The sequence below is a fragment of the Eulemur rufifrons genome, chromosome 19 (assembly GCF_041146395.1).
Source record: "Eulemur rufifrons isolate Redbay chromosome 19, OSU_ERuf_1, whole genome shotgun sequence".
In the NCBI taxonomy this organism is placed as follows: domain Eukaryota; kingdom Metazoa; phylum Chordata; class Mammalia; order Primates; family Lemuridae; genus Eulemur; species Eulemur rufifrons.
In genome coordinates this window covers 78,301,996-78,321,815 of record NC_091001.1, presented here as the reverse complement: position 1 = coordinate 78,321,815, position 19,820 = coordinate 78,301,996, and the positions used below count along the sequence as shown (strand labels likewise).

Here is a 19,820-nt window from a genome sequence, read left to right as displayed (position 1 = left end):
AAATTATATTGAGGTAATTTCCTTTTATTCATAGTTTCTTGAGTGTTTTTTGTCATGAAAGGATGCTGAATTTTTTCAAATGGTTTTTCTGGATCTATTGAGGTAGTTTTATGAATTTTATTCCTTATTCTGTTAACATAGTGTATCACATTGATTGATTTACATATGTTGAACCATACTTGCATTCCAGGGATAAATCCCACTTGCTCATGGTATAGGAATCTTTTAATGTGCTGTTGAATTTTGTTTGCTAGTATTTTGTTCAAGATTTTTGCATCTATATTAATTGGGGGATATTGGCCTGTAGTTTTCTTTTCTTGTAGTATCTTTGTGTGGCTTTGGTATCTGGGTGATGCTGGCCTTATAAAATGAGTTTAGAAGTTTTCCCTCTTCTTGAGTTTTTTGGAAGAGTTTGAAAAGGACTAATGTTAATTCTTTGAATGTTTGGTAGAATTCAGCTATGACGCCAGAATGGTCCTGGGATTCTCTTTGTTGTAGATTTTTGATTACTAATTCAATCTCTTTACTAGTTACAGATCTGTTCCTATTTTCTACTTTTTTAATGATTCAGTCTTGGTAGATTCTATGTTTCTAGGAATTTATCTATTTCTTCTAAGTTATCCAATTTGTTGGTATATTATTGTTCGTGGTAGTCCCATATAATCCTTTTTATTTCTGTGGCCTCAGTTGTAATGACTCTCAGTTTCATTGATTTTTTTTTATTGTTTTTCTATTCTCTATTTCATTTATTTTTACTGTAGTCTTTATTATTTCTTTCCTTCTGCTAACTTGGCTTAGTTCATTTTTTCTAGTTCCTTAAAGTATAAGGTTAGGGTTGTTGGTTGTTTTTTTTTTTTTTTGAGGTCTTTCTTCTTTTAGGCTTTTAGGCAAAAAAGCCTAAATAAATGTTCACTCAACTATAAACTTCTCTCTTAGTACTGCTTTTTCTGCATCCCATAAGTTTTGGTGTGCTGTGTTTTCATTTTCATTTATCTCAAGGTATCTTCTAATTTCCTTTTTTATTTCTTCTTTGACTCATTGGTTGTTCAAGCATATTTTGTTTAAATTTCACATATTTGTGAATTTTTCAGTTTTTATTCTGCTTTTGATTTCTAGTTTTATTTCACCATGGTTAGAAAAGATACTTGTATGATTTCAATCTTCTTAAATTTGTTCAGACTTGTTCTGTGTGCACTTGGGAATATATGTTCTGCTGCTGTTGGGTGGAATGTTCTGTACATATATGGTTGGGCCATTTGGTCTATGATGTTGTTCAAGTCCTCTTTCTTTATTGGTCTTCTGTCTTGATGTTCTATTATTGAAAGTGAGATATTGAAATCTCGTACTATTATTGTATGGGTATTAATTTCTTCCTTCAGTTCTGTCAATGTGTGCTTTATATATTTGGGTGCTCTGATGTTGGGTTCATATATATTTATAATTATTATGTCTTCCTGGTGAATTAACCCTTTTATTATTGTATAATGTCCTTCTTTGTTTTTTGTGACAGTTTTTGACTTAAAGTTTATTTTGTCTGATATAAATATGGCCACCTCTGGTCTCTTTTGGTATCCATTTGCAAGGAATCACTTTCTATCCTTTCACTTTCAGCCTATGTGTGTCTTTAAATCTAAACCGAGTCTCTTGTAGACAGCATATAGTTGGGTCTTGTTTTCTTTTTTTTTTTTAATATACTCAGCCATCAAAAGGGTTAAGTTTTTAAGCATTTCTTTGAACTCAGTTAATCTGTATATCTGGATGCTTTTAAATCCAAGTATTTCTCAGAACTAAAGACCTCTAGTAACTTGTTTTTTCTCTTCATTTTATATTCCTATTTTGTCTTTCTCCTTTAACAGAGACAACATATTTGATTCCTTGACAAGACCACAATCTGATCCCAAAGATGTGCTCCACAAACCCAGGCAACTGGGTCACCTTTGAGGATGATCCCGCTTTCCAGTCTTCTCAAAAGTCAAAGAATTTGCCTCTGGAGAATCAAGGTGTCTGTAGACCAAATGGACTTAAGCTGAACCTTTCTGGCCTCAAGGAATTTCCCAGTGGATCTTCCTCTACCAGCAGCACTCCTCTCTCCTCTCCCATTGTAGACTTTTACTTCAGTCCAGGACCTCCAAGTAACTCTCCTCTTTCTACACCTACCAAAGACTTCCCAGGTATTCTTGGCATCCCCAAAGCAGGGACTCATGTGCTTTATCCTATTCCAGAATCATCTCCAAACAGCCCACTCACAACACCAGGAGTAGATTCCTCTTTACTGCCTGCTAAACCTACCTGCTTATCTCATGCTTTCTTACCCAGTGACCACTCATGTACTGGTCTTCCAGATGACATCAGCCATCACCAGGCTGAAAGTCTAGGGTTCCAAAGTGATGATGCTCCCCAGTTTCAGTATTTTCGGGAGGACTGGGCGTTTTCAAGTCCATTTTGGAAAGATGAAGGCAGTGCTTCCCAGTACAACTTTGACCCCCCAGGAAGCAGAAAGATATTCCCATCGAGAGACAAGGAGATATCGATTGATCAAAAAAGTCTAAATAAATGTTCACTCAACTATATCTGTGAGAAGCTTGAACATCTACAGTCAGCTGAGAACCAAGACCCACTGGGAAACCTGTCTGTGCAATGTCTGCATGCTGAAGACACTATCTCTTCCTTTGTCCCCCAAGCGCTCTTCAGGAGTCAGCCAAAAGCTGGATGGTCTTTCATGCTGAGAATTCCTGAGAAGAAGAACATGATGTCTTCCCGGCAATGGGGACCAATTTTTCTGAAAGTTTTACCTGGAGGAATTTTGCAAATGTATTATGAGCAGGGATTAGAGAAACCATTTAAAGAGTTACAGCTTGATCCACATTGCAGGCTTTCTGAACCCAAAGTTGAGAACTTTAGTGTGGCAGGAAAAATCCATACTGTGAAGATTGAACATGTGTCTTACACAGAAAAAAGGAAATACCATTCTAAGACAGAAGTAGTTCATGAGCCAGACATAGAACAGATGCTGAAGTTAGGGTCCACAGAGTACCACGACTTCCTCGACTTTCTGACTACTGTGGAGGAGGAGCTGGTGAAGCTGCCGGCTGTTTCAAAACCAAAAAAGAACTATGAGGAGCAAGAAATTTCCTTGGAAATTGTGGATAACTTTTGGGGTAAAGTCACAAAAGAAGAAGGAAAATTGGTTGAAAGTGCTGTGATGACTCAAATCTGGTGCCTCTGCTTCCTGAGTGGGAACATGGAATGCTTTTTAACCTTGAATGACCTTGAGCTGCAGAAGCGAGATGCATGCTATTTTGAAAAAGACCCAGAAAAGAAGGGGATTGATATTCTTGACTACCACTTTCACAAGTGTGTGAAAGTACAAGAATTTGAACAATCAAGAATCATCAAGTTTGTACCCCTGGATGCCTGCCGGTTTGAGCTGATGCGTTTTAAGACTTTGTATCATGGGGACGACCTTCCCTTTTCTGTGAAGTCGGTAGTGGTTGTCCAGGGGGCATATGTGGAACTTCAGGCCTTCGTCAACATGGCCTCATTGGCTCAGAGGCCATCCCACACTGGTTCCTTGAGGTCCTGTGACAATATAATGATACACTTTCCCGTCCCATCACAGTGGATCAAGGCCCTCTGGACCATGAACCTCCAGAGGCAGAAGTCCCTGAAAGCCAAAATGAACCGCCGGGCATGTCTGGGGAGTTTCCATGAGCCTGAATCTGAACCTGTCATTCAGGTCACTGTGGGGTCAGCAAAATATGAGAGTGCCTACCGGGCAGTGGTATGGAAGATAGACCGGCTTCCAGATAAAAACTCAAGTAAATATTCAACACCCCAGTTTGATTTTCATGGGAAATAGCTTAAATGTTTTCAGCTTCCTCCTCCTTGGGTTGAAACCAGGCAGAGACAGATGGTAACTTGTTAGCTGAGACCACACTTACATAGACAGGTGGGAGATGAAACATTTAGCCAAACAGCTGGTTTATTTGTTTCCTCTCACACCTATTTTTACCAGATAAGTTTAACTTTTTACATTTTCTTAATACTATAAGAAATACCATCCTAGGCTGGGAATTTGTTGTGGTTGGTGGCACGGAGGGAAAATTTGTAGATACCTGTGGTTGGGCTTCTTGAGATTAACCCATCAACCTCAATTCTTGAAAATGTTTTTAACGTAGACTAGATTCCCTAATTACCCCTGAAAGATCTGTCATCCGTGAATATATCTGAGTTTTTTTGTATTCCCAGTCAATACTACTTCCTCCTTAGGTTTTGCTTCTTGCTCTTTGAAATAAGACTGCCTTTTATTTTTTTAATTTTTTTTAATTTTTATTTTTTTGAGACAGAGTTTCACTCTGTTCCCCGGGCTAGAGTGCTGTGGCGTCAGCCTAGCTCACAGCAACCTCAAACTCCTGGGCTCAAGTGATCCTCCTGCCTCAGCCTCCCGAGTTGCTGGGACTACAGGTGCACACCGTACCACACCCAACTAATTTTTTTCTGTTTTTAGTAGAGACGGAGTCTCACTCTTGCTGAGGCTGGTCTCAAACTCCTGAGCGTAAGTGATTCTCCTACCTCGGCCTCCCAGAGTGCTAGGATTACAGGTGGATTACAGGTGTGAGCCACCACACCTGGCCGACTGCCTTTTATTTTTAATCAAAGTGATTTCTTTGACTGAAATACCTGTTTGACCATCTTAGCTGGTTGTTTTAGCATTAGGTAGACAACTAAGTGTTAAAAACAAGTTAATTTTTTTCTAAAATTTTGCTAAGAAAACAATTAATGTAGGAGTTCAGAACTTTGAACAGACAGTTCTAGTACCACATTTCTTTTAGAATAGTAAGTTAGTGGTGGGCATAATAAGGTAAAAGAGAAAAATTTGAAATTAGAGCTGTTCCCTGTTTTGGTTTTTTTTTTATTTTTTCATTTTATTTTATTATTTTTTTTTGAGACAGAGTCTCGCTCTGTTGCCCGGGCTAGAGTGAGTGCCGTGGCGTCAGCCTAGCTCACAGCAACCTCAAACTCCTGGGCTTAAGCGATCCTACTGCCTCAGCCTCCCAAGTAGCTGGGACTACAGGCATGCACCACCATGCCCGGCTAATTTTTTCTATATATATTTTTGGTTGGCCAGATAATTTCTTTCTATTTTTAGTAGAGACGGGGGGGGGTCTCACTCTTGCTCAGGCTGGTCTCGATACTCCTGACCTCGAGTGATCCCCCCGCCTCGGCCTCCCAGAGTGCTAGGATTACAGGCGTGAGCCACCGCGCCTGGCCTGTTTCCTGTTTTGGTTGAGTGTTTTCTAGTAGGTCTGTAGAGGTGAATTGGGGGCAGGTTTGGGGGATCTGAGTTGATGCATTCATTTATTTATTTAAGCAATCTTATACGAGCACTGGCTGTGTACCGAGTGCCCCATCAAGTGCTGGGGATAAAGAGGAATGAGAGCTGAGCCCTATTTCCAGATAACTCACAGCTGCTTTAGTCCTTCAGGGAAATTTAAGATCATCTTAGGCCCCTCCAGCCTGTGGACTTTGGAGGAAGCATTTTTATTTGAGATAGCTCTATAGCAGTATTTTTCAAAATTGACTGTATATTAAAATAGCCTCACAGCTTTTAGATAATCTTGATGTTCAGGCTCCACTCCATGCCAATTAAATCGGAATCTCTGGGGAAGGGGCCCATGTACCAGCACGTTTTAAGAGCTCCCCAGGTGAACCTAACGTGTAGCCAGGGTGAGGAACACCACTCCACGGGCACTGTCATGTTCTGGAGTGGGAAGAGTAAGACCCCAACTACGATGGACTTGAGGCCTGGAGGGCACCCTGAAGGCCACGGGACCACCTTGTCCGTGACTAGCAGTTTGCTGACTTAACATCTGTCAGCTGATTGGAGCTTAAGCTACGGATAGGGTCCAGCAGGTGAGACACAGGCCTGGTGGGTTGGGGAGCCTCAGGCCCCTGGGCAGAAGGGAAGTCCCTGCACTGTTGTCCTCCCTGACACCCACAGTCTTCTTCATTAATACAAAGATCCAGCCGGGCGCGGTGGCTCACGCCTGTAATCCTAGCACTCTGGGAGGCCGAGGCAGGTGGATCATTTGAGCTTGGGAGTTCGAGACCAGCCTGAGCAAGAGCGAGACCCTGTCTCTACTAAAAATAGAAAGAAATTATATGGGTAACTAAAAATATATATAGAAAAAATTAGCCGGGCATAGTGGCGCATGCCTGTAGTCCCAGCTACTCGGGAGGCTGAGGCAGAAGGATCGCTTAAGCCCAGGAGTTTGAGGTTGCTGTGAGCTAGGCTGATGCCACGGCACTCTAGCCTGGGCAACAGAGCAAGACTCTGTCTCAAAAAAAAAATATATATATATATGTATATATATATGTACACAAAGATCCACCCCACGGTGTTCTCAGGACTCACGTTAGTTATGTTCTATGCCCAGAATAGCGAGGATAGCTCAGGACAGGGCGAAGTGGTGATGGTCACAATGTGCAGCACGGTCCCTATGGGTGGCCTCTGACAGCACCCCCGCTCAGCTCCAGTGCGATGGGAACATCCGTATTTCCCATGACATAATCCACAGAGATAGTGTTTCCAGCCTTCTTGTGTAACTTGGCTGGGGAGGCGAGTGTAACCATTTGCAGACTGTCTTCATGCCATGAAAATGAGTTTTGAGATCTTGAGTACAAGGTTCCAAATGATCTTTTCTAAAAGTTGTTTGTGCTACTTTTAGCTTACAGGGGTTCAACAAAATCAGGATATTGGCTTTTATTTTGCTAAACAAAAGGGGAAAGAAAGGCAGAGAGGCTGGAAGGCAGCTGCTCTAAGAGGCCCTGAAGGAGACCTGGCCAGGGCAACCTCACTTACTCTTCAAACTGAGAAATACCAATCATCTTTTCTAATTTTGCAAGTGGAGCAATGTATAAAGCTTCTTGTGAAAATGATCCTGTTTATAACACTGCATTTTCCCAGAGTTAATGGTGTAAGCGAACTGATTGAATCAACAAGAATTTATTGAGAAGAGGGCTCGCTCATTGACTCCGCAAATACCCACTAAATTTCCTCTAGGTATAGGCTCTGTGCTGCGTGCTTGGAACATACAGACAGAAGCATGATCCCTGCTCTCCAGAAACTTAACAGTCTAGTGGGTGAGACAAATCCAGAAGCATCTATCCAAATGCACTGTGGAAAAGTGTTGTGTTGCAGGCTTGTACAAACATACAGGGATCCCAGAGATAGGGGTGGTAAACTCCCTGGGTTCCAGGGAAGGCTTTGCTGCAGAGCTGATGGTCAAGCCTGGCATGGAAGAATCAGCAGGATTCCATCAGGGACAGAAACAGCAGAACCACAGGCATGTGGGTGGGGGATGCTCCCTACGTTTTGGGACTGAGAGTGGTGAGGGAAGAAACCAGCGTATGAAGACCTCATGAGCAGGCTGTGGGTGTAGAGTTTGTCCACAGGGTCTCGGGGTGTTTTCAGGCATGACTGTGACAGAATCATACCTTGTTTCAGAAAGGCAGGCATGCAGTGCAGTGTGGAGGAGAGATTCAGGAGTAGATTATAGACACAGGGAGGCTGGGAGGAGGTGAGAGGTGTTGAGCCAGGGCAGCGGCAGTGGGAGGTGAGGGATGGACAGGAGATTCAGAGGAGGTGTCCCCAAGACAATGACAGACTATGGGCACGAGGGAAAGGGAGGGGATGCGATGGGTCAGGGGCTCTGGCTTTGGCGATGGTGCCGTTAGCTGAGACAGCTGAGACAACATCCTGTCATCTCCCATCCTTTTAAAATGTTTCCCAGCCTTGGCTGCTTGTTAGAATCATTAGAGCTTCAAAAACTACCCATGTTTAGGCCCCATGGCTGACCAATCAGACTCTTGGGGGAGGGTGGTGAGGCCCAGGTACCGGTGTTTGTAAAGGCTCTCCCACGCAGCCAAGGTTGAGAACTAACTACCTGGCCACTCTCCTGTGAAACCTGTGATGGTCCCTAGGCAGACATCATTCCTCTCCACTCTGTGTGTTCCTGTGTCTTCTAGAGCTCTGTTATCGCCCTCCCACGAGCATTTGCTGGCAGTTGAGCTCACCAAGAACAATTATAAGAATGGACATTCTCAGAGAAGCTGGTTGGACTTGATCTCGGCCTTCAGGAATTATTTCTGGAAGACTGTCATACCACCAGGCCCACACAGAACAATGTTTCACAAGTATTTCAGTCAATTATACGGTGATAATTCACTGAATCCTTTGGGACCAAAGCTGCTTTGTTGAGATCAAGTCTGTGGGCGAAGAGAAGGCCCAGGGAAAAGGCAATGCGGCTGTGTCGGGTGGAGCCCACAGGGCAGGGCACAGCCCTGAGCCGGCCTTGGGACATTTCTGGGCTCAGGGGGCCCTGGCCCAAGGCTGCTCTACTATGGGCTGGGGAGGGTGATGCAGAAAGTGAGAGGGAGCCGGGCAGGTTACTGCCTGATTTCTCTCCTGAGAAGTGGCATGGAAGCAGTAAGGCTGGGCAGAGAGGAAATCTATCCCAAACTTGTGCGTGCCCATGACTCACCTTGTTAAAGTGTAGATTCTGATTCAGCAGGTAGGACTCGGGACATTGTGTTTCTAACCAGTGCTCAGGTGATGCCAATGCTGCTGGCCTGAGGAACACACTCAGAGTAACTTGTTAGTGCTTAATGTTCTTTCAACAGTGAGCATGCCTTTCATTTCACAAGGCTTGGCCTTGGGCAGTAGCTCCTAGATTTCATTCAAATTAAGGCTTGAGTGACAAGAGAGGAGCTTAGGTTTTGTTGGGGGAGGGGGAGAAAGAGAATTGAAGACAAAGGAGGACACTGGTTAGCCAAAGGAGGTATACATGTGGCATAGAATTAGAAAGGGGGGTGGAAGTGGTGGAGGGTCAATTAACAACTATATCAATCTCTAACTTCCCAGTTTTTCTCTTTTTCTTTGCCCTCTGTCATCAGCACGCTGGTTCTCTTCCCCTCCACCTGTGTGTCATCCTCCTACCATTCGTACCCTTCAACCCTCAGCAGTATAATTTCATATATGTGATATTTTGGTTCAAGAAGGACTGGATATCAACTAGACCTAAGAAGATTTTATGATTTGCATTCCTGGTCCTTAGAAAAGGAGTTAGGGTGAGAGAATAATTCCCAAAGCCCGAGATTGCCCCCTAGTGGTCAGCACTAAGATAACACAAATTTCCTCATTCATTTATTCATGAATTTGACAAATACATGTTAAGCCTCAAATGTGTCAGACATTGTGCTAGAGACAGATATGATACTTGTTCTTATGGAACCCAACGTCTGAAGAGGGACTGTGTTATTAAACACTGTAGAATATTTAGAGTTTCCAAAAGCCAAGAAAAATACACCAGAAAACTTGAAAGGAAAAAATGCTCTCTTTTAAAGCTATTCTATATTTGTACTTTGCTGCCCAGAAGATTAAGTGAGTTCTTAAATAAGATGTTTAGGTACCTGTTAACACTGCTGGTTTTCCAGCCATGATAGAAATCGTTTTAGTTCTGGTGGAGAGGCATGCCAGAAAGGGCCACACGACTGCACTAGGTTTAGCAACGTCTCAACACCTGCTAGTCTGTGTTCACTGTGTTTATCTGTTTTTCAGCTAGTTAATATAGTGGAGGCTTCATCTAGGTCTTTAGAGCCCACGAATCTTATCCAGGATGACTGCTTGCTCCTGAGCCCCTCCTCCAAACAGGTCCCTTACTGGTAGACAGTAAAATCCTTCCACACACTGGTGTGGTTTGAACTTGGGTCTCCTGCACACTTGGTGGCAGCCCTAGGTCCTATGTGGTGGCCCAATCCTCTGTCTTTCCTTTCTGAAAGGCTTGGAGACGCCACTTTCATAGAATGCAGGTAACCGTCCACAGCAACCTTTGGGACCCTAAATTCACATGAAATTAAGGCCCAGTGTTACAGGGGTAATGCTAGGCTGTGTGAATATCATGTTTTTGAATAGGAATGGATTTTGGAAAATACCTAGTTCATCTTATCCCCAATTTAAAAGTGACTGAAAAATAAAAGGCACAAAAACGTAGCAACTCTTGATTAAGACCAGAATTCTGCATGTTAGAAGCATAAGATCAGAATTTTGTTTTCTCTTACCAACAGAATTATCGAGAAATGATTAAAAAAATAGGGGTGTCACTTTTTCCCTAGAGGACAGGTTATTTTGTACTTTGTTTGTTTTTCCCCCAAACTAAGGCCTCCTGGTGTTTCTGTTCTGTTTTTCTGCACCATTTGCCTCTGCCAATCAATTTGTGAATTTGATCTAACCGCTTTTTATGCGGATAGAAAAGCTGACAAAGCAACTCAGCAAAATAAATCACTTTTTTTCTTTGTGGAAAAAATAATGCTCTCTTTTATCTTTTACCAGTTTTTAAGACAAGCAGGTAGAAACGTTTTGTTTCTAACATTTTGGAGTACTAGGTCTTCAACTCAGGTTTAATCTTTTTTCTTCAATTTTCATTGCAAAACTTCTGACAGTTTTTTTTTCTACAAAATGTGAATATCAAGCAGATCATCTCCAGTATCATTTTCAACTCTAAACAGATAGAATTCAGCCCCTTTATTATCAAGATTATAGTAAATAATATTGGATTTATAATTGAATAGCACTTTGCAAAGTAATAGTGTATGTTCAGCCCACCTATACTGCTATAGAATACTACTGGCCCAGTGCTTTACTGTGTATCAACTGGCTCATCATCACAACTTTATAAAGTTCAGATTATCATCATTACCCTCATTTTAAGATGGACAAACTGAGACTTAGATAAGCAGCTTGTCTAGGATGACATAGCTATAAGTAGCAGAGCTGGGATTGGACTCTGGGCAATCTGGGTCGAGTGTTTGTGTTTTTAAACACTTTGCCATAACAGGACTGAAGAGGGCCTGAATTAAGTGTAAATGAATGTACTATATCCTCACCGCAGACAGAAGACCAGAAAGAGTAATGGAGTGTGGAGTCTCTCTGGGTACGTGTGTATGTGAATGAAGTTATCACTCGCCTGCGGTGCTCTGGGGTGTTTAGAGCACCTCAGAGGCCGCTGTTGTCCTACCCTAGCTGTAAGTGTGGAGCTAGATAATGAGCATCCATTGGTTAATTGATTGATGACTTTTCAAGGCCTTTTATAGCCTTAGAATTCTATTAGTCTCTCTACAAGAAACCGGGTGTAAGGAATGAAAGGCAATTTATCTTTTAAGAATTAAGTAAAATCCTTTAAACTCTTGTTTTTGTGCCTAAAGCTATGTTCTGATAGCAATGTTCTTTCTCCAGCTATGTTGGTGGTATAGTAATTTAATCTGGCTTTTGAAATTACTGTTATCTCGTACATTTATTTCAGTAAAGACAGCTGCATTGGATATGTAGATGTTATGAACAATGCAACAGAATCACAGAACATTTGTAAAGTTGCTGCAGTGATTACAGTGAAAATATTTTTTATTCCATTATAAAACATACACACACACACACACACACACACTATATGATCCCCATCTAAAAATCTTTGAGTCTATCTAATATCCTTGGGTCTGGCACAGAGCCCAGCCTGGCATAGTGTTGATGCTCAATAAATGACAAATTGAATTGAGTGACAATAAATATTAGATTGAAATACTGAAGGCCAATATGCCCATTTCCACATTGTACATCTGTTCCAGTCAAAGCGTTTTGGAAGGATAAGTGAGAATTACAGTAGTGAAAAATAATCCGTTCTACTGAAAAAAATTGTTGGCCTGGCATATTTTCTGAAATGTAATAAAATTTCACCAACTTTTAAAAATCAAACTTTTTCAATAATATGACCTAATTTGAGCTGAAGTTTACTTTCACATTATCTATAAATAGAGTGGTAAAAAAATGAATAAATTAAGAATTATTGTAAGAGCTTACTCAGTCTATTTAAGAGAAAGTGGTTTCTACAAGTCCTAAGCACACTGTAGCCAAATAAGTATGTTGAATATAAATATTACTCCTATCTTTTAATTAAAGAAAACTTAGTACTATTTCTAATTAACATTTTTAGGAGTTAATCTATGCATATATATAGTAATAAAGTCATACTTCTTTTAAAGCCAGTACTTAAAATTGCAGATAGTTTTTCCCCAGTTAGTGCAGAATGGTAGATTTTGATAGTGTGTTGTTTAAATGGAATTCTCACTGCCATAGTGTTAATGAAATTGCTTATTAAGGAGAGAAACGAGTGCCTTTTATGTGTAGGAGAAATGTTCAGTGGTCATTGAAATACTTTGACTATTTGATTTTTTTTTGAAGGTCCTGATCATCCCCATTGTCTGTCATATAAGCTAGAACTTGGATCAGACCAAGAGATTCCCTCTGACTGGTATCCATTTGCTACTGTTCAGTTTTCAATGCTTGACACCTGTGCCTCAAGGACCGAGGTCAGGTCTCTGGGGGTGGAGAGTGACGTCCAGCCACAGAAACACGTTCAGCAGCGAGCTTGCTACAACATCCAGGTACATCTCAGAGCCCCTTCGTGCAAGTTGGGGCTTCCAGAACTGTGACCTGATTCGGCTTTAAATATTTGCTTTGCCCTCTTATATGACTGTGTGTATGTGTGTATGATGATATTGGACCTAGAAAGGAGCTCAGCTATGGAAACTTGGTGGTCACTCTTGAGCTTAGTTCTTCCCCATCATTCTAGAGAATGTGGGGGACGCCTAATAATTCAGGTTTTCATGAAAAACAGAACGTTAAAAAAATTTATATTTTAGAAGCATATTTACAATAAAAATTCTGTTAGAACACCGTTTCCCAAAATGTGTTCTGTGAAACGTCTGTCCCATATAAAAACCTAAGAAAAAACTAAGTTGGGGAATGCCATACATTAAGTTAATGTTAGATGAAGGCTCTGAGAAGTCCTGCAATAAAGAAACTTGTTATTACTTACTTAACCCAGTTTTTCCCAACTCATTGGCTATGGAATCTTGCCTGTGTGAGTATGTGACTGTAGAATGCCTGTCAGTATCTTGTGGAATAGTAGTATTTGGAGTACTCTTTTGGAAATGCTGAGTGACTGTATGATAACAGTTTTAAATGTTCACCATCAGCTCTTCTGCATTCTTGGGCCAGATGAATTAAAGAGCGGCATGCACTTACATCTGTTTCTAAACTTGTTTTTCCTCCTTATCTTCAAGGTTAGTAGATACATGGATAACCTCTGCCACGTATTTCCCATGGTATCTTGAAATGGTGACATAGGTTGCTGGTTTTGTTTAAGAGTATTTTTTTTAAACTAGAAAGTATTTTAAAAATCACCAAAATTAAACAGCACATAACAAATACACGGTTCAGTTTAGAATTTGTACGTTTCCTTTTTGACTTTCACATGAATGACATTGTATGTATACTTTTTAATAGCATTTTAAAATCTATGTATTGCTTGACTCTCAGCTATGATCAGTGCCATTCTGATTTTCTACTCATTTATTCCTATCAAAAATAGTGATATTATATAAGACTACATTAATACTGATGCTCTTATACTGTAATATTTTTCTTTATTTTGGCCCATCTGTTTAGAAGTCGATATGTTTGGGTCAGTGACGTTTTTCTATTGATAAAAGTAACGATGGGTACATGCTGTTCCGCGCAGCCCCTTCAGCTGAAGGACCCATTCCCCTAGCAGCTGCGAATTGCCCTGGCTGAAGACAGCTGCCTTGCCTGAGGTCATGCCCGCTTCCTGGGTCAGCTTGTGTCCAATGATGGTAGGTGCAGGGGTGTAAAGGCCCCTTTGCATCAACCTGGGCTAACTGCAGGGCCAGCCCACCTTCAGCTCTCCCGGGGGGCAAGGGCATTGGCTGACACCTTGGTTACCACTGCTTTGCAGCCCATCTTCTCCCTCTGCCCCTTCTGCTTCCTTTCCCTGCTTCATTCCTCCATGGGTGTTGACCCCAACACTGCCCAGTAAACTTTCTACATTTAAGTCTCCATCTCAAGAGTCTGCTTCTTGGAGAACCTGACCTGTAGCATTAGGTATCTAAGTATTAGGTGTCCCTGAGACGTGAGTCAAGTGCATATGGAGACTGCATTTATTCCAATTCTCCTAATCACAGAAGATGCCAGTTTCCTGTAGTTTTAGTGGACAACTCAAAATTACCAAAGTACCTTCAGCGTTAAAAGCATTTACAAGTTGATCTGCACACGGTGGCAGTTTCAAAATGTTTTCTTCCATTTAATAAGTATCTGTTGAGCAGTTCCAAAGTGCCAGGTACTGCTTTACATGTGGGGACGCAGCAGTGAACAGAGAGACAAGGTCCCTGTCCTCATGGAGTATATCTTCTAGTGGGAGGAAACAAAAAATAATTAGTAAACAAATAACATAATTTCAACAAATGACAAATTATTATTATTATTATTTCTTTTTTTTTTGAGTCAGGGTCTTGCTATGAGCCCAGGCTGGAATGTAGAATGCAGTGGAGCAATCATGGTTCACCATAACCTCAAACTCCTGGGCTCAAGAGATCCTCCAGCCTCAGCCTCCCAAGTTGCTGGGGCTATAGGCATGTGCCACTACTCCTGGCTAATTTTTTAAAAACTTTTTTTGTAGAGACGGGGTCTCTCTATTTTGCTCAGGCTGGTCTTGAACTCTTAGCCTCAAGTGATCCTCCCACCTCAGCCTCCCAAAGTGCTGGGATTCCAGGTGTGAACTACCATGCCTAGCCCACAAATTCTAAGAAGAGAATAAAATAGGGCAACACAATAGAGAGTGACAGAGGGCTTCTTTATCTAGAGTAGTCCTGGAGGACCTCCATGAGGAGGTGACATTTGAGCTGAGACAAAAATGATGTGAAGGGAAGACACATGGTTTGGCACAGCTGGTTTACTAGTTTGTAAACTGGTTTGTTAAAGAGCTAATTTTGAGTGTGTTATAAATCTCAGGCAAGACAGTGGCTGGATATATGATACTTGGGGGAATTGATCACATGTCTAGCCAGATCTGTAAATGTCTTATCAGTATATGTATTCTGTGTGGATTTTACAAAAGCTATGTTTGACTTACAGGTGAAGAGAGTTTCAGTCCTCTTCGAGATTTGGCCCTGGAGGGGAGGATTTGGGAGAGCTCTGTTGCCCACGAGGAGAGCAGAGATGCTCACTCGGGAGCCACTACAGGAGGGTGGAGGGCTATGTCTGTGTCCAAAGGGCGAGGTGGCAACAGTCCTCATATATGAAATAGGACTGAGAGAAGTTAGTTCTGTGTTGCATTTGTTAATACTGCCCATGTTTTGCTCTTGCATGACAGGTTGAAATAGAAAAGAAGTGGATTAAAATCGATGGAGAAGATCCAGATAAAGTTGGTGACTGTGTAACTCAGTAGGAGTAGCAGGAGTAAATGATGACCACCCCTTTGTCAAATATGTAATTCACAAAAACCACACCACGGTCTGCTACTGTATAGTGGAAATGACTTCTGTATAGTGGGCTTAGGACAGGTCCACTGACTGTGTTTAGAAAAGTGGAGACCTAAAACCAAACAATTTGTATTTTATGCTTTTGATATGTTTTTGCCCTAGGGGTTTGATCTAAAATGTGTCTATAATTTGTGTGATGTTTTGCTTTCTATTGAAACTCAAACTCAAAGGCATTGTTATTTGTCATCTGACCTGGCAGCCCCATTTGGCCAAAGGGCTTTTGATTTTTGATTACTCAGTGGGTGATTCTTTCGCACTCTGGATTACTGAGGTGCTATGTTTATTATTCCTATCTCTTCTTGCTGTGTTAGTACCTGTAGCAGAGGGTAAGGCAATCAAAGGCAACCAAAATACTTCATTTTCCCTCTTGCTCGCTTCTGAAATGTGGTATAGAAAGAATGATGTTGAAACCAAGCTAAAATGGAGATCTGGAAGTATCTGCAGTTTTGAATTATTTATCTTCCTATCCTCTTACCACATTGTTAAGCAATCATTGGCTGTATTTGGTACCTGTCTTTCCCCCCCTGTATTATCATTTTCAAAATAAGTTTGTATTCTGGTGTGTGCTGCAAAGAAGCTATTTCTGTCGACGTGCATATTTTAGTACAAGTCACTAAGATGTATTTCCTTTTGCTTGGCAGGATTTTTTTCAAGATGGAATCTGAGTATTGGACACTAGTTAAAATATTTATGTACATTAAAGATGAATTTTTAAAGTTTGTGAATATTGTTTTCCAAAAGTACAGACTCTAAAAATGTGTTTTGATAAAGTATTAGTTGTAATGAACACAAGCCTCTGAGTAGAAGACTGAATAGTATTATGATTATTTTATGCTAGTTCTGCTATCATGCTATTTTATGCTAATTCTGCTTAATTTAGAATATGTTTCTTTAAAAGATGAGCAAAGGGAAAAATACTAGATTATTTTACCTAGATTTCTAAGAGGCAACATTTTTATTCTTCAAAGTCAGGTAAATGACTATAATGGTTTGGTTCCTAATGAAAAGTCGATGGCATTAGCAATTATAACACTACTTTTAATCCCCTTTTAGTATTTACAATGAAATTCAGAGTCTTAAAATTTATGAAGTCTATATTGTAGGTATTTTTTAGTCTGAGAAACAAACTCCTCCATGTGGTATTAATGCACCTTCAATTTATGTTGAATCTCACATATAATTAGGAGATATTTTTCTCTATTTGCCAGATTTGTTTTGAGTCAAAACTGATATAATGTTCTTCCAAAAAACATTTATTTGTTGGCCTACAGAGTTTATTTCATACGTTTTATTTAATGTTGTATTACATTCATTTAAATCTGTCTAAAAAACAGATTAAAACAAACATTTATGGTGGTCTGTATCCATCAGCAGATTTTATTGCTTTTCATTATTTTACTGTAAAGGGCAAAGAATGCAAAAGTTGCTGGTTAAAATGAATTGGTATTGCTCTTTTTAACTTCACTTGATGCATTGCTCATAATATCATATGCTTGAGATTCACTGTTGATGTATAGGAGGGCAAATCTGTGTGTATATGTCATTTTAAAAAAATTCCACCATCTTTCCTTATCATCTGGTGTGGGCACGCTCTGGCGTGACTTCAATCTGCTCAGAACCCACACGGAGGCGGGCTGAATCTGAAGCTGCACCACAATCCCAGTGAAGTTAGCTGGGTTAATGACTGCCATTCCTTTCGGGATGTGTTTTAAGGCATCCTGCCCATAAAGAACTCACAATCTGATTCAGATGAACTTAATGAATATTTACACCTCAAAATAAATTCAGCAAAGTGTTCCGTTAATTGCTCCTCATGTTTCACACGATGACTAGGATCTGTGGGTACCTCCCGGCTAGGGTCATTTACCCATAAGCCACCGGGCCTTCAGGAGCATCTCAGGATTCAGTGTTGAAAACATAATAACAAAAGACTGAGAGCTCAAATGGAGTTTCTGCAGCAAAGGTTGATATCATTAACAGCAGGGGGCTACCGCATAATTGTTAATTTGCACATCTATTAGGATTCTTAAATATTCATTACTTAGTGTTAAATTAACATTCTGTGTAGAGAGGAGAGGCTTTTTAATACAATGCTTCTGACCTCAGAAACGGCAGGAGGTCAAATGTGACTACAGAGCTCTAAGTGAAAAATCAGGTAGGATCCATTTAGACTTACAAATTGAGAAGTAGAATCTCCTTTGCCAGAATAGTGATCTTCAAAAAACTCCTACTTTGGAGGGAGGGAAGGGAGGAAGAAAGGGAGTAAAGGAGGGAATACTCTTTTTCTAGCATTTTAATTTAGATCACTCCTTTAAGAGTTTGACCATTTTGGAGTCAAATTAGCATATTTCCAAGGAGTTTACCAGTTCATGACTAGTTATTCTGCTGTAATTGTTTTGGTATGGTCACCTTTTCAGTTACAGGATCATATTAACTGTGTAAATGAATTCATGGGTTGATCATTACATGATCAACGGTGCAGATCTGAATTTAAGGACATTTCCTTTTTCTGTGGGAATTACAACAGTTTATTCATTAACAAAGTTATGAAAAAAAGAATGCTTTCTAGCACATAAATAAAGGCTGGAATTTTTGACCTGTTGTATATATTAGACTATTCTAGGATTTAGTTCCCTTCATTCTGGATCTGTGCTTATGATACGGCCCCATTTATTATAAATTTAGTTGGGAGGTCTTCCTTAACAATGACTGTTATAATATTTTACTCTAAATATGATTTTATGTCCTGTCAATACAAATATGAAACAGATTGAGCCTTAATAATCCTGTAACAAAATATTTTGTAGATTACATATTGATTTTTCTAAAATTAAAGATGTATTTCAAATGATTCTTGCTGTGGATTTATATCTTCTTTTGCAAGGCCTGGGGCAATATTTTTCAAGGTATGAAATCAATTTCAATAACCTTAAACAATTGACTCTCTGTCAGGCATATATACATAGCCTCACTATTAAGGAGTCAGTGAACATGGCAGATCCTGGAAAAATGACACTATCAAACTATAGTTGATGATGTTATAAAGGATGATTTTAAAAATAAGGTATAATCATGACTCAAAGGTATGAGATGACTATGTGCACAAGATTTCATTTAACTCATTAACTAATGAGGGAGCTGGTAAGATGTTATAACCAGTTCCAAGGAGAATTCTTCAAAGAGCAGAGACATATATAGGAAGTAAAGAATTCTGAAATAAATTTGCAAATAGATGCAAAATAGATCTATGTACAGGACAATAGTCAATAATTCCTCCTACTCTAACACGATTAAGTTGTATTTCTCTGGACAAGGATCATGTGATTACTCTCAGTTTTCTACAACTTACAGAGCTGTAAAATAACTCAAAGACACTGAAAGGTGTTGATAACCCGGATGAATGAGCTAGGCAGGACTTCTACTATTCAAAGTTTTTCACAGTTTTTCCTGATAACAGGACAAACTTTGTCTACAGGAGAATTCCATGGAATTTTCAGACGTTGGCAACTTGTATAGTAGTACTTTAGAATTGATGTGTGTTTAAAAGCAAAGTTTTTGAAGTTTAGAAAATTAGTTTTACATAACTGTACAGAATGTTTCAGGTGGCTATGTGGATGGGGAAGGGGGGTGAGGGAGGGTCATAATAGATATGAAAGTAAGTCAGTGCTGATAAAAAAACAACCTAACAACCTCTCCACCCCACTTTTTATAGGAAATGGCCTCATATTGAAATTAAATTTTTATTTAGCTATTAAAATTAGTGTTTGAAAACTGCATCAGCACTGCATAGAGGCCAGATCATTAAGCACTGTTTTAGCCACTGCTGGCATTAACAAGACTTGCCTCTAGTTCTTCAGGAACACCAAAAGGTTTAATGACATAAACTGACAGTATCAGTAACAACATTCCTCAAAATCCCATCACTCAATTCTTTCCTGTTTTGTCTCAATTCTAACTAGATTGCCGTTCCCCCTTCGTGTTGACACAAGGTAGATTTTGATGTTGTCTCTCCTAGACCCTCCCCATTCTCTGCAGCTACTCCCTGTCAAGGACGTTTTGGTGCCTAAAACATATGGCTATGTGTATTCAGTTGAACCACATGCAGCTGCCAATATCTACCACTCTTGATGGCAACTTCATGGGGCCCAACCTAATGACCTGCACATTTCCCTGAGTTATATGAAACAAGAATTTGTCTTGTTACAAGTGTATTGGTAAGTTCCTGCTTAAAACTGGCATTGAAATATGAATTTGTAATCAATTTTTAGAGCAAGATAGAATTGCTGGTCAGGAAGCAAATAGTTGAGTCAAAAAAAAAAATACCATAGATAAAAGCTGCAGGTAATATTGTGCCTCTAAAATTAGGTTCC

At 40.2% G+C, this 19,820-nt stretch overlaps 1 protein-coding gene across 1 annotated transcript in view; it reads left to right on the top strand.

The window, feature by feature from the left end:
- Positions 1-15,518, top strand: part of STON1 (stonin 1) — a 48,011-nt gene extending 32,493 nt beyond the window's left edge. Inside the window, exons 2-4 of the mRNA XM_069493935.1 lie at positions 1,857-3,818; positions 12,293-12,495; positions 15,282-15,518. Of these exons, the coding sequence (XP_069350036.1) occupies positions 1,904-3,818; positions 12,293-12,495; positions 15,282-15,356 (2,193 nt within the window). The 5' untranslated portion in view covers positions 1,857-1,903 and the 3' untranslated portion in view covers positions 15,357-15,518. The remainder of the gene's footprint in view (positions 1-1,856; positions 3,819-12,292; positions 12,496-15,281) is intronic.
- The last annotated feature ends 4,302 nt before the right edge of the window (positions 15,519-19,820 follow it).